The sequence below is a fragment of the Salmo salar genome, chromosome ssa27 (assembly GCF_905237065.1).
Source record: "Salmo salar chromosome ssa27, Ssal_v3.1, whole genome shotgun sequence".
NCBI classification, from domain to species: domain Eukaryota; kingdom Metazoa; phylum Chordata; class Actinopteri; order Salmoniformes; family Salmonidae; genus Salmo; species Salmo salar.
Window position 1 is genome coordinate 36,256,336 of NC_059468.1, and position 15,520 is coordinate 36,271,855.

The 15,520-nt window shown below is 43.7% G+C and overlaps 1 protein-coding gene across 2 annotated transcripts; it reads right to left on the reverse strand.

Annotated features, from left to right (window-relative positions):
• Positions 1–3,576: 3,576 nt before the first annotated feature.
• On the reverse strand, positions 3,577–14,167 carry LOC106589019 (protein eva-1 homolog B). Of its 2 annotated transcripts, XM_014178655.2 has the most exons (4): positions 13,908–14,167; positions 13,419–13,634; positions 4,752–5,047; positions 3,577–4,221 (listed from the first exon to the last, which is right to left on the reverse strand). In XM_014178655.2, the coding sequence occupies exons 3-4, from the start codon at positions 4,816–4,818 to the stop codon at positions 3,800–3,802; spliced, it is 489 nt and encodes a 162-aa protein (XP_014034130.1). In that variant the 5' UTR covers positions 4,819–5,047; positions 13,419–13,634; positions 13,908–14,167; the 3' UTR covers positions 3,577–3,799. The 2 variants fall into 2 exon arrangements, with proteins under 2 accessions (XP_014034130.1, XP_014034131.1); XM_014178656.2 differs by lacking the exon at positions 13,908–14,167 and having other exon boundaries at positions 13,419–13,665.
• Between the last annotated feature and the right edge of the window lie 1,353 nt (positions 14,168–15,520).

Below are 15,520 nucleotides of genomic sequence, written 5' to 3' on the forward strand. Positions count from 1 at the left end.
TGATATCAAACCCCTGATGAAAATTCATTAGATCTAGTATTAAAGTTTGGGATTTGGTAAATTAAACCCTTTATCAGATGAACTTGTGGATACCAGTTTTATATGTGCGTCCAGTGTGAAGGAAGTTGGAGGTAGTTTCACAAGCTAATGCAAACTGCGTTCTCTGTTCCAACACACTATCAGTACTTATTGTAAAATGACCTATTTGAAACTTGTGACAGGCACACAATTATTGTGTATTACATGATTTCCATACCGCATTTTGTGGATATTACATGATTTCCACACTGCATTTTGTGGATATTACATGATTTTCACACTGCATTTTGTGGATATTACGCGATTTTCACACTGCATTTTGTGGGTATTACACGATTTTCACTGCATTTTGTGGGTATTACATGATTTTCACACTGCATTTTGTGGGTATTACATGATTTTCACACTGCATTTTGTGGGTGTTACACAATTTTCACCACTCATTTTTGTGTGTATTACACAATTTTCTTAACACAGTATATATTAAATTAATTCCAATTTGTTGTGGCTAACGTTAGCTAGGCTAGCGGTTAAGGTTAGCTAACATGCTAACTAAGTAGTTAAAGGGTTAGGGGAAGGGTTAGCCAACATGCTAAGTAGTTGCAAAGTTGTTCAAATTATGAAGTTGTCTGTGTTGAGATTCGACCACACAACCTTTGGGTTGCTAGACTTTTGCTTTCTACACCCATCTATCCATCCTCCTGACCCCCCCTAAATATCCCACTGTTTTTATCAGTGATTGAACTGCACGGTATACAAAATCGTGTACTGCACATTAATTTTTTTCTTCCAATAAGCAATTTGTTTATTTCACTATAATCTGTTATACTGACTTACATAGACTTCCAGTCATTGCACTAACGCTGGTTAGCAACTTCAAACTGTATGCAGAGACATAAAAATGGTATCGACAAGTTCATCTGGGGAAGGAAATAAAGGCGAAAGGGCGATATTAAAGGGCTTCATTGCCAAAATGCTGAACTAACCCTTTAAGTTGTACACATTCAAAGCTGTAGTATCTGAAGTTCTTTGGACTCAACAGGATATTTTGCATAGTTTCTAACCTGTTTTAGACATTATGTAGGCCAAAGAAAAGTCTGCTTAGGACAATGTGATAAGGACTGTAGGAATTTAGCAGTGGACTGAAATATTCTTTACCGGGCCAATTTCAAATACAGCATTTGGCAATGATCACATGCTCAATATGCAAGTTTGTGCAGACTGAAGTTACATAGCCTCTCAAATCAAATTACATAATCTCTCAAATCAAGTTACATAACCTCTCAAGTCAAAGACTAGAGTCACTCGCTGAAGCGGTATTAAATGGATGAGTCCCAAATGGTACTCTAATCCATATATAGTAGTCAGTGGAGGCTGGTGAGGGGAGGACGTCTCATAATAATGACTGGAACGGAACTCATAGAATGGCATCAAACACATAGAAACCATGTATTTGATACCATTCCACCGATTCTGCTCCAGCCATTACAATGAGCCCGTCCTCCCCAATTATGGTGCCACCAACCTCCTGTGATAGTAGTGGGGAATGGGGTTCCATTTGGAATGCAGAACAGGTATCTGTGGCCTTTTTAAGTTCTCAACAATCTTCCCTTGAGGGGAGAGCTGCTGCAGTGTTGCTGCTGCTGTAACTTGAATGGGTAACACAGGAAGTGATGGGGTCAGAGGTGGTGGCTAACGCTGGGTTAAAGGCTGGGAGGATTCTGTGGGAAGACTTCTAGCCGGCTAAGATTAGCCTGGAGGGTTGGAGCTTGGAACTGACTCTGTGTGGGAGCAGCGTTACAACCATAGAAGAGTCCATAAGCAAATGTTGACATTATACACGAAGAGGCAGCAATGTTGGTGGTTGGTTCTTCAAGCTGTCTGCATTGTAAATAAATGTGGGGTATTTTTCATGTTACTTATTATGTGTGTCCATTGGGAGCAGTGATTATGACATTCTATTTATCTGAATACTAATTGAATAATTAAATGTTGAAGCTTATTGTGCAATGCACTTTTGTCATAGGCCAGTACAGTCGTGGCCAAAGGTTTTGAGAATGACACAAATATACATTTTCACAAAGTCTGCTGCCTCAGTTTGTATGATGGCAATTTGCATATACTCCAGAATGTTATGAAGAATGATCAGATGAATTGCAATTAATTGCAAAGTCCCTCTTTGCTATGCAAATGAACTGAATACCAAAGAAACATTTCAGCTGCCCTGCCACAAAAGGACCAGCTGACATCATGTCAGTGATTCTCTCGTTGACACAGGTGTGAGTGTTGACGAAGACAAGGCTGGAGATCACTCTGTCATGCTGATTGAGTTCGAATAACAGACTGGTAGATTCAAAAGAAGGGTGGTGGTTGGAATCATTGTTCTTCCTCTGTCAACCATGGTTACCTGCAAGGAAACACGTGCCGTCATCATTGCTTTGCACAAAAAGGGCTTCACAGGCAAGGATATTGCTGCCATTAAGATTGGACCTAAATCAACCATTTATTGGATCATCAAGAACTTCAAGGAGAGCGGTTCAATTGTTGTGAAGAAGGCTTCAGGGCGCCCAAGAAAGTCCAGCAAGCGCCAGGACCATCTCCTAAAGTTGATTCAGCTGCAGGATCAGGGCACCACCAGTACAGAGCTTGCTCAGGAATGGCAGCAGGCAGGTGTGAGTGCATCTGCACACACAGTGAGGCAAAGACATTTGGAGGACGGCCTGGTGTCAATAAGGGCAGCAAAGAAGCCACTTCTCTCCAGGAAAAACATCAGGGACAGACTGATATTCTGCAAAAGGTACAGGGATTGGACTGCTGAGGACTGGGGTAAAGTCATTTTCTCTGATGAATCCCTTTCCGATTGTTTGAGGCATCCGGAAAAAAGCTCGTCCGGAGAAGACAAGGTGAGCGCTACCATCAGTCCTGTGTCATGCCAACAGTAAAGCATCCTGAGACCATTCATGTGTGGGGTTGCTTCTCAGCAAAGGGAGTGGGCTCACTCACAATTTTGCCTAAGAACACAGCCATGGATAAAGAATGGTACCAACACATCCTCCGAGAGAAACTTCTCCCAACCATCCAGGAACAGTTTGGTGACGAACAATGCCTTTTCCAGCATGATGGAGCACCTTGCCATAAGGCAAAAGTGATAACTAAGTGGCTCGGGGAACAAAACATAGATATTCTGGGTCCATGGCCAGGAAACTCCCCAGACCTTAATCCCATTGAGAACTTGTGGTCAATCCTCAAGAGGCGTGTGGACAAACAAAAACCCACAAATTCTGACTAACTCCAAGCATTGATTATGCAAGAATGGGCTGCCATCAGTCAGGATGTGGCCCAAAAGTTAATTGACAGCATGCCAGGGCGGATTGCAGAGGTCTTGAAAAAGAAGGGTCAACACTGCAAATATTGACTCTTTGCATCAACTGTAATTGTCAATAAAAGTCTTTGACACTTATGAAATGCTTGTAATTATACTTCAGTATTCCATAGTAACATCTGACAAAAATATCTAAAGACACCGAAGAAGCAAACTTTGTGAAAATATATATTTGTGTCATTCTCAAAACTTTTGGCCACGACTGTACATGAATGATAATGAAATAAGTTTGTACAAAAAAAATAATAATAATCATTGAATGAAAAGATGAAGGTGAATCTGTGCCAGCCTAATAAAGTCAGCTACAGTGTTTGTCTGGAGTAGATCAACCCTAATTAGTTCAGGGTTCAGACCATGTGTTTTAGGTCCTTTAGTCCGTTAGTGGTAGTGTACCCGTCCGATGGTCCCTGTTCCAGTGGTCAGTATATCAGGCTGTCCGTTCCTCCAGATCTCCCTGACGATGCGCTCCCTGTCCTCCAGTCGTCTCGCCCTCTCCAGCTCCTCCGCCGACGCAAACACATTCACGCTCCTCAAAGTACCGTTCGATTGGCTGCTGCGGTCGCTCATGGGCACAACCGTCACTTTAGGGATCTCTGCCTCCTCCCCTTCTTCCACATCCACACTCTCCTCATCCTCCTCTTCTTCACTGGACTCCTTCAGTTGTCTCCTCTCTGGGGAGGGGGAAGGCTTAATGGTACGGCGGGTCCTACAGGTGATGCCGGTGACCAGGAGGCACAGGGCCAGGAGCAGGCCAAAACACACACCCATCATGAAGTACAGAGCAAAGCTCTCTGGGTTAGCTGGATGGGAAAACAGATTGTTAGATCACTCACCTACAAAAGCCTCGTAAATCCACACTGACTGTTCACTTGTGAGATCAGGTGTTCAATAGGGCCATTCGTAGTCTCATTCAAACTAAATACAACAACAGCATGTGAATTGTCCGTGCTTTGAGAATGCCTCGATGGGTATCAGTTCCTGTCAAAACTCTTCACAGTGAGTACGAGCAGAAAAAGGCCCCTGTCTGTTCTGACTGTATAAGCCACTTTCCTTTAGCTGTAATGGAAGTGCAGGAAACGAGGACGTTTACATAATATTTGAGAGGGTGAGCATGCAGACACTTTCACAGTTCAGGGGTGTCAAGCCAAAGCAGACAGAACACATAAGTCCCTAGAACGGATCGTGGTTCTACACAGCGGTTACAGCTCTTTCTGAAGCAATTCTCAAAGCATCAGAATGAATAAAGAAAAAGACAATATTACATAAAAAATAATGAACAAAGGGTCACTTTATCCTAGAACTATAAGCAGAAATAACAAGGGGGTCTTACCTTTGATGTGAGCATAGGTAGCCATGCTGTTACTTAGCAGCTCCATGTCTTTCCTAATTGGTTCCATTGTGACCTCTCTGCTTGTTTGTTGACAACCATCCACCAGCCTGTCTCCTTGTTTGATGACAACCGTCCACCAGCCTGTCTCCTTGTTTGATGACAACCGTCCACCAGCCTGTCTCCTTGTTTGATGACAACCGTCCACCAGCCTGTCTCCTTGTTTGATGACAACCGTCCACCAGCCTGTCTCCTTGTTTGATGACAACCGTCCACCAGCCTGTCTCCAATATGAGGTCCTGTGGTTGAAAAATAATTTACGTATTAGAACTGCCCCCCACAGACAGGAAGTAATCACCATTTTATCTTCTACTATGACCCTTGGTGTCATCTGCAATGGGAGGAACTGTGTCATTTTCTGACGGCCAGCTCTGTGTCTCGCTGTCTGAGTTCATTCTCTCTTCCACTGAGTCTCAGAAGGCTTAGAGATGATAATGTAACAGAATGCCTCCACGTATTCCCCATCCCCACCCAGCCATCACCACTACAGGCCAATGAAGTGTCAAGGATCATTGTGATGGGGACATTGTGTTCCTGGTAAGTTTCTTCACTAGGGCCCCACTGAGGACACCATACCCAGACAACACACATATATCTTGCCGACGTCGGTCTGACAGCGGGTATATCGTTAGTAGACCGCGTACCATTTAGAAGGTCAGAGGGAGAGCGGCTGTGAGTGCGGAAGGTCAAAATGCATGTGCACTGCACCGTCACATGGCCGCTCAGCATCACAGAGTCAGCTGTAGATCGTGTAGACATCGACATTGGGACGAGTGTCACAATGCTTGAATAGCTGCCTTCTATCGATGCATTATAATTCCTTACCTGCGGGTGGTACGCTTCACATATTTTAGGCATAGCCTACCTATGGACAGTCAAACATTTTCAGTTCATGGTTGGCAATACTGTTAGCAGAAAACATGTCTAAAACCTATAGGCTTAAATAAATGAATAAAAGCACATTTTCTGATTACAGTACTTGTCCCATGCATTCTTTTCACCATATGTGGCTCAAATGTAACGTTTTTTTTTTTTTGTAAATATATTCATCACATATTCACTGCTCTTAGCCTGTAATAAAACCTTAGTTCCATCTTCATCAAACTAACTGCACACCCTCTGTATAAGCAATCTTTTTGTTAAATGTGATGTTTCTGTTTCTCTGTTCCTTGTTCCTCTCTTCTCTGTGCTGGAGTTCTTTTAAGAACTTGATGCTATAGCAATAGCCTAATAAACTTGACATTAACTTGAATCTTCTCTCTTCATTTTACCCACAAACAAAATCACCTATATTCTAGTAAAGCATATTGTTTGTATTATTGCCAGCATAATTTATCTAATAATCTTTCTTATATTTTCCATTCAAATTCGATGTTTACACTCATTTGGTAAGGGTAATTCAAACCGTGTAGTGAAACATTATTTGCTGTTGGCTCCGACCTCAAATAAAGGTATTTTTAATGTCTGTATTGGAGCGACTAGGCAGCATGCAGCTTTAACATGCATCGTCCAAACAGAGGCTGAAGGGTGAATGCGATCTAATGCCGACGTCTCAGCGACTTGTTGCCAATGTGCAAACGCTCTCCATACTACATCGGCCTGATGTATCATGTATACATCGGGCCGACGTCGGCAAGACGTGTATGTGTGTTATCTGGGATAGTCCCCACTAAGGACACCATAGTCCCCACTGAGGACAGCATAGTCCCCACTAAGGACACCATAGTCCCCACTGAGGACACCATAGTCCCCACTGAGGACACCATAGTCCCCTGTAAGGACACCATAGTCCCCACTGAGGACACAATAGTCCCCACTAAGGACACCATAGTCCCCACTGAGGACACCATATGCCCCACTAAGAACACCATAGTCCCCACTGAGGACACCATAGTCCCCACTAAGGACACCATAGTCCCCACTGAGGACACCATAGTCCCCACTAAGGACACCATAGTCCCCACTGAGGACACAATAGTCAGTCAGCTTGCTTTCCTAACCGAGTTCTGTGTCCAGTTATCTGTTCATCTGTTTGTATTTATGGTATTTCTGTAGCAGTGACCTGGCTGACCCTTTCTTGTGTGTTCAGAGCGGGGGTTTCACTTTTCCCACAGAAACACACATGAATGCTAAGAAGAACAGTGTGGGGTCTCCTCTGGGAAATGGGAGAGAAGAGAAGCTTGTGTCGTACTCCAGAGAGGAGAGCCGGAGAGAGAGGGAGGAGGAGAGATCTTAAAGACAAACATAGGCTTCAGACAGAGATTGAGGGTGAACCTGGGGACTTGGGGAGGGAATAGGATGAAATCCCATGGTTTCAATCATAAATCTAATGACTGCTCAGCGGTGTAAAGTACTTAAGTAAGAATACTATAAAGTACTACTTAAGTAGTTTTTTTTTACTTTGTTATTTATATTTTTGACAACTTATACTTTTACTTCACTACATTCCTAAAGAAAATAATGTTATTTTTACTCCATACATTTCCCCTTGACACGTGTTACAATTTAAATGCTTAACAGGACAGGAAAATGGTCCAATTCACACACTTATCAAGAGAACATCTCTGGTCATCCCTACTTTCTCTGTTCTGGCGGACTCACTAAACACAAATGCTTCGTTTGTAAATTATGTCTGAGTGTTGGAGTGTGCCCCTGGCTATACATAAATGAAAATAACAAGAAAATTGTGCCGTCTGGTTTGCTTAATATAAGGAATGTGAAATTATTTGTCCTTTTACTTTTGTTTTTGATACTTAAGTATATTTTAGCAATTACATTTACTTTGATACTTAAATATATTTAAAACCAAATACTTTTAGACTTTCACTGAAGTAGGTATTTTACTGGGTGGCTTTCACTTTTACTTGAGTCATTTTCTATTGAGGTATCTTTAATTTTACTCAAGTATGACAATTGGGGACTTTTACCACCACTGTAACTGATGACTGACTTCCTCCCTCATAACAATCAGTCCATTGCATGCAATTCAACAACAGTGGGTGCAATGGCAGAATGTTGTTCTTTCTCTGCCTCTTTCCTCAGTTTAAAATCATGCCCATCAGGACCCTGTGTTTCCCACCCTGATCTTTATCCCGCCAACTCTTGGCAGCAGACCCTGACCCTGTTAACTCTCAAAGGCACATTTTGCCAATGAAATGGTGGTCGCCATGGCAGCGTTGCTGCTTTGTTGGTCCACAGACTCATGGGAGATGATGGGTCTTGCTGCCTTGCCCGAGTCATGGGCCGTGTTCGAGAGTATCAAATTCATGATGCATTGTGGTTAAATGGTGACTGACTGACTGATATACAAATAATGAGTAGTTATTTATGATGCAAGGTGATTTGTAGATCAGTCAGTTGGCAGTTGCCTGCACTGTCGGCTACAATGTTGAACAAGCCCATAGTTAACTGCATACGTGGGTATTGTCTGAAAGTGGGTATTGTGAAACAAGTGGGAGGATCAAGACCAGTGAATGTATTGAAACCTAACAGCTAATTGGGTAGATTGGTTGCCAATCAAGACCATTTCGTGTGGCTGCTTGCTGCTTCCTTGAAGCGTTTTAGCTAAACCTAAACATAACTGGGTTAAGGGCCTAAATGGGGCAGCAGGTAGCCTAGTGGTTAGAGCATTGGACTTGTAACCAAAAGGTTGCAAGATTGAATCCCTGAGCTGACAAGGTAAAAATCTGTTGTTCTGCCCCTGACTTGCCTAGTTAAATAAAGTTTAAAAAAAGGTATTCTCCTAACCTGCCATGTTAATTATCCTAACCTGCCATGTTAATTATCCTAACCTGCTACATTAGTTCTCCTAACCTGCCATGTTAATTATCCTAACCTGCCATGTTAATTATCCTAAACTGCCATGTTAATTATCCTAACCTGCCATGTTAATTATCCTAACCTGCTACGTTAGTTTTCCTAACCTGCTATGTTAATTATCCTAACCTGCCATGTTAATTATCCTAACCTTTTACATTAGTTCTCCTAACCTGCTATGTTAATTATCCTAACCTGCCATGTTAATTATCCTAACCTGCCATGTTAATTATCCTAACCTGCCATGTTAATTATCCTAACCTGCTACATTAGTTCTCCTCACCTGCCATGTTAATTATCCTAACCTGCCATGTTAATTATCCTAACCTGCCATGTTAATTATCCTAACCTGCCATGTTAATTATCCTAACCTGCCATGTTAATTATCCTAACCTGCCATGTTAATTATCCTAACCTGCCATGTTAATTATCCTAACCTGCTACATTAGTTCTCCTAACCTGCCATGTTAATTATCCTAACCTGCCATGTTAATTATCCTAACCTGCCATGTTAATTATCCTAACCTGCCATGTTAATTATCCTAACCTGCCATGTTAATTATCCTAACCTGCTACATTAGTTCTCCTAACCTGCCATGTTAATTATCCTAACCTGCCATGTTAATTATCCTAACCTGCCATGTTAATTATCCTAACCTGCTACATTAGTTCTCCTAACCTGCCATGTTAATTATCCTAACCTGCCATGTTAATTATCCTAACCTGCTACATTAGTTCTCCTAACCTGCCATGTTAATTATCCTAACCTGCCATGTTAATTATCCTAACCTGCCATGTTAATTATCCTAACCTGCCATGTTAATTATCCTAACCTGCTACATTAGTTCTCCTAACCTGCCATGTTAATTATCCTAACCTGCCATGTTAATTATCCTAACCTGCCATGTTAATTATCCTAACCTGCCATGTTAATTATCCTAACCTGCTACATTAGTTCTCCTAACCTGCCATGTTAATTATCCTAACCTGCCATGTTAATTATCCTAACCTGCCATGTTAATTATCCTAACCTGCCATGTTAATTATCCTAACCTGCCATTAGTTCTCCTAACCTGCCATGTTAATTATCCTAACCTGCCTAACCGGTTTAGTTAAAATGCTACAAGGGAACAGGAAGCCTTGAGTGGCAACCAATCTGCCGAATTAGCTGTTAGGTTGACACTGGTGTTGGTCCTCCCAGTTGATTTGCAAAACCCACTTTCAGACACTCCACCTATGCAGTTACCCACACTGCCTTGCCCTATCAGAGCACTGAGTTATCTACTTAGTTATTTAGGCTGGATAACTGATTTGACTTCTGAAATATCTCACCAACTCCATCCTTGTTTTTTTCCCAGGCTTTAATGACATAAGCGCTGTGAGTAATTTGGTTTTGAGTTCAGTTCATTCAAAGACAAACAATGTTTTCATTTAATTAGGCCTTGCATGGCCTCCGTTTTCATTTCCCAAATCTTACAAATTACCACGGTAGTGTTTCCTCGCTATGAGTCAGGCAGATTGAAAAAGGTCCAAGTTTGGAAGGGTCGATGGCTTCCTTTTTACATTTGTTTTTTCATATTTTAGAAACATTTCTGTACTTGTGGGTATGTGTTGGCATCTTGAAATGTAATCCCTTATAAACACATTCTACTCCCTGTGGATTCCCCTTCCTGTCCCTCTCTTTCTTCCCACCAAGGCACATTCTCCAGACAGTTTTATCACAAACAACCATAAAACTTTGTCACAGCCAACAAGAAACAGTACCGTGATAAAAGTTTCTCTCGAAGTCTGAAAATATCCGGAGGCAACATATCCGTGATAACTGGTGATAGAAGACATATGTCTCTTTAGTCACACAGTTCTTTAACACCTCCCAATAACGTGCACAGGGTCAGCAGCTGTGATTGTTTATATACCTCATAAACCGCTCTGCCTTCAACCCGACACATTTCCTGCTTAGATAATCCAATTGGATTCAAACAATGAAATTCTAAACCTTTGAATTTATAGGTATTATTCTTATCATTGGTGCCTTGTAACAGATATCATATTACAACACAGCAACTTGGAGGGAGGCGGTGATTCTGTTGTCATAATACAACAAACATGGTGACAACAAAAAACCGCCAAAAGCGCATGTGTTGTTTAACAACATACATGTGTGTCAGGCCGGGAGACGGACGGCTCCCATCCTGTTGCTGTGATAAGTGAGTAGAGGATGTCGAGACGGACGGCTCTCATCCTGTTGCTGTGTTAAGTGAGTAGAGGATGTCGAGACGGTACGACTCTCATCCTGTTGCTGTGATAAGTGAGTAGAGGATGTCGAGACGGTATGACTCTCATCCTGTTGCTGTGTTAAGTGAGTAGAGGATGTCGAGACGGACGGCTCTCATCCTGTTGCTGTGATAAGTGAGTAGAGGATGTCGAGGCGGTATGACTCCCATCCTGTTGCTGTGATAAGTGAGTAGAGGATGTCGAGGCGGTATGACTCTCATCCTGTTGCTGTGTTAAGTGAGTAGAGGATGTCGAGGCGGTATGACTCTCATCCTGTTGCTGTGATAAGTGAGTAGAGGATGTCGAGACGGACGGCTCCTATCCTGTTGCTGTGTTAAGTGAGTAGAGGATGTCGAGACGGACGACTCCCATCCTGTTGCTGTGATAAGTGAGTAGAGGATGTCGAGACGGACGGCTCTCATCCTGTTGCTGTGATAAGTGAGTAGAGGATGTCGAGACGGTACGACTCTCATCCTGTTGCTGTGTTAAGTGAGTAGAGGATGTCGAGACGGACGGCTCTCATCCTGTTGCTGTGATAAGTGAGTAGAGGATGTCGAGACGGACGACTCCCATCCTGTTGCTGTGTTAAGTGAGTAGAGGATGTCGAGGCGGTACGACTCTCATCCTGTTGCTGTGATAAGTGAGTAGAGGATGTCGAGACGGACGACTCCCATCCTGTTGCTGTGATAAGTGAGTAGAGGATGTCGAGACGGACGGCTCTCATCCTGTTGCTGTGATAAGTGAGTAGAGGATGTCGAGACGGACGGCTCTCATCCTGTTGCTGTGATAAGTGAGTAGAGGATGTCGAGACGGACGGCTCACATCCTGTTGCTGTGATAAGTGAGTAGAGGATGTCGAGACGGACGGCTCCTATCCTGTTGCTGTGATAAGTGAGTAGAGGATGTCGAGACGGACGACTCCCATCCTGTTGCTGTGATAAGTGAGTAGAGGATGTCGAGGCGGTATGACTCTCATCCTGTTGCTGTGATAAGTGAGTAGAGGATGTCGAGGCGGTACGACTCTCATCCTGTTGCTGTGTTAAGTGAGTAGAGGATGTCGAGGCGGTACGGCTCTCATCCTGTTGCTGTGATAAGTGAGTAGAGGATGTCGAGACGGACGGCTCTCATCCTGTTGCTGTGATAAGTGAGTAGAGGATGTCGAGACGGACGGCTCTCATCCTGTTGCTGTGTTAAGTGAGTAGAGGATGTCGAGACGGACGACTCCCATCCTGTTGCTGTGATAAGTGAGTAGAGGATGTCGAGACGGACGGCTCTCATCCTGTTGCTGTGTTAAGTGAGTAGAGGATGTCGAGACGGACGGCTCTCATCCTGTTGCTGTGTTAAGTGAGTAGAGGATGTCGAGACGGTACGACTCTCATCCTGTTGCTGTGTTAAGTGAGTAGAGGATGTCGAGGCGGTACGACTCCCATCCTGTTGCTGTGTTAAGTGAGTAGAGGATGTCGAGGCGGTACGGCTCTCATCCTGTTGCTGTGATAAGTGAGTAGAGGATGTCGAGACGGACGGCTCTCATCCTGTTGCTGTGTTAAGTGAGTAGAGAATGTCGAGGCGGTATGACTCTCATCCTGTTGCTGTGTTAAGTGAGTAGAGGATGTCGAGGCGGTACGGCTCTCATCCTGTTGCTGTGATAAGTGAGTAGAGGATGTCGAGACGGACGGCTCTCATCCTGTTGCTGTGATAAGTGAGTAGAGGATGTCGAGACGGACGACTCCTATCCTGTTGCTGTGATAAGTGAGTAGAGGATGTCGAGACGGACGACTCCCATCCTGTTGCTGTGATAAGTGAGTAGAGGATGTCGAGGCGGTATGACTCCCATCCTGTTGCTGTGATAAGTGAGTAGAGGATGTCGAGGCGGTACGACTCTCATCCTGTTGCTGTGTTAAGTGAGTAGAGGATGTCGAGGCGGTACGGCTCTCATCCTGTTGCTGTGATAAGTGAGTAGAGGATGTCGAGGCGGTACGGCTCTAATCCTGTTGCTGTGATAAGTGAGTAGAGGATGTCGAGACGGACGGCTCCCGTCCTGTTGCTGTGATAAGTGAGTAGAGGATGTCGAGGCGGTACGGCTCTCTGCTTCTGCTGCTGCTACTGTGACTATAAAGAGTCTTTATAGTCTGTCATTATAAACTACAGACATTAATATGAGGAACAGTCTACTAATAAACCTCCATGTCATCGTGTTACTTCCAGTGTACAGGATCACTTTTTAGGTAAGCTAATAAAGTTATTTCCGAAATTGTTAGGAAACCAATATTTTCCATAGAAAACATCACATGTAAAAAGGCAAGACAATAAATCCTCATCATCATCATCATGAGGACATCAACAGTAGGACCTACAGACAGAACTAAAGTGACAAGTGAACGCAAAACTAAGTTAATCTCACACACTCGCCTTAATCCTGATAAAGATACAACAACGATTCCAAGTCTAGAAGGAGCAGCTGTCCATCGATCTACGGGTAAAGCAAATATCGCAACAGACTGTAATAAAGTGGAAGAGAAACCTGAGGATCCCAGAGGTGTAGAGGAGTAGGAGTCCGATCAGACTGTTGAACTGCAGATCCAAGGCTCAGTTAGTCAGGGCTGCTTGACATGGCCTCTCTGTAGAGCTGGAGACAGAATCAGATAGAGAAAAGTGCTGCTGCCTCTCTCCTCGACATCAGGGCCAGCTGTACACCACAACCAGAAAGAGGACCAGCCAAACTCGGGACCGAGAGAGGCTGTCAATAGGGAGGTGTTTCCAGAGAGAGAGAGCGAGAGAGCGAAAGAGAGTGAGAGAGAGCAAGAGAGCGAGAGAGAGAGCGAGAGAGTGAGGGAGGGTGGGGCCTGATTAGCATTTAGCAACTCTATAACATTAAACAAACAAACACACAACAAAAACCAAAACACTGTAAAATGGATTGTGCGTAAACCCCAAAACACCCTAAAATGGATTGTGAGTAAACCCCAAAACACCCTAAAATGGCTTTCCCAAATCCTCATACACGACTTACTCTGAAGTATGCTTGTGCTGTAGTGAGTGTCCCTATTTGTCAGGGTCTCACTGCTCACCAAGACATGGGCCTGTGACTGCACGGTGGATGGTGATCTCCGCTGTGGGCCATGCCACAGTGCGGTAGCTCTGTTCAGTGTTTAGCCAGGAGGGTGGAACAGGAAATAGCTAGTAGACTACTGTCGGCACAGGGCTCTGGTGTGCTGCTGCTCTGGGAGGGACTGACTGGGGATTAAACAACCTCCGTGTTGTGGTCTCAGGGGCTCCGTCCCAAATGGCACCCTACTCCCAATACAGTCCACTACTTCTGACCAGAGCCCTATGGCCCCTTGTCAAGAGTAGTGCACTATGTAAGGGATAGGGTGCCATTTGGAACAGACACAGGGTTTTGGGGATTCAACAATATGTCTCTAAATAAACCGTTTCACACCAGCAGGTGAAGTCTGAGACAGAAAATATAACAGCCGGTTGTCAGTGTAAATCATAAAAGTTGTTTATGCGGTTATATTGTGTAAACCATAGACATACATCACATTATGAGATCAGTGAATAAACGTTGTTTCTTCTTATTCTGACGGGGCTTTCACAACCAAAACACTGAATTTTGAATTCCTCTGAAGAGCTATTCTGAGCTAAACGGTGTTGATGTGGCAGTCAGTCTAATGGCTTCAAAAGCAGTTATTATGTGGTTGATGTCACTGAGAGGTTTCTCAAGGTTGGTCTTTTAGAAAACATTTGTTTTCTAAAAGAAGTCTCAAACCCAAATCACACCACAGGTCCCTGACTAACAATGATGGAACGGCACAGGGGAATTCCAGAGGGCCACTGGTGTAACTATATACTTTATTTACCACATTCCATAGGGAAAAATTGACCCCGGCTGTATTCAACTAGGCTTTGTACTACACTCTATACACGTACCAGACTGGTCACGGTGCTTGGGACAGTCCATCTTGTTCTCCTGCTGCCACCGCCTGTGTTTTGTCAGGCCTGTCCTCTTCCTGACACTGCTAATAAATAACAAACCCCTTCTGAAATTCCACAAATTCCCAAACCCTCTCATATCCCGCTCTACCGCCATAGAATCATTCCGTCCTCTTGCTGCTCAATGCCATTGACCACAAGAAGGTCCATCCTGGTTCCGTGACCACCAGTCCACCAATCACAGTTAAGAATGACCCAAAAGGCTTGCATGAGAGGGCTCTGTTTGTGATAGGGAGAGCTGGGCCCTGTTTGTTTGTCCCTCCTACAGACTGGTATTGATCATGAATAATGTGTTCCCTCCTCCAGACTGGTATTGATCATGAATAATGTGTTCCCTCCTCCAGACTGGTATTGATCATGAATAATGTGTTCCCTCCTCCAGACTGGTATTGATCATGAATAATGTGTTCCCTCCTCCAGACTGGTATTGATCATGAATAATGTGTTCCCTCCTACAGACTGATATTGATCATGAATAATGTGTTCCCTCCTCCAGACTGGTATTGATCATGAATAATGTGTTCCCTCCTCCAGACTGGTATTGATCATGAATAATGTGTTCCCTCCTCCAGACTGGTATTGATCATGAATAATGTGTTCCCTCCTTCAGACTGGTATTGATCATGAATA

Bases quoted from the DNA above. Each gene is read 5' to 3' on its own strand.
- LOC106589019 (XM_014178655.2), bottom strand. From the start codon at position 4,818: ATGGAACCAATTAGGAAAGACATGGAGCTGCTAAGTAACAGCATGGCT. The intron at 4,222-4,751 runs GTAAGACCCCCT...TTTCCCATCCAG, and splicing joins TACCTATGCTCACATCAAAG to CTAACCCAGAGAGCTTTGCT.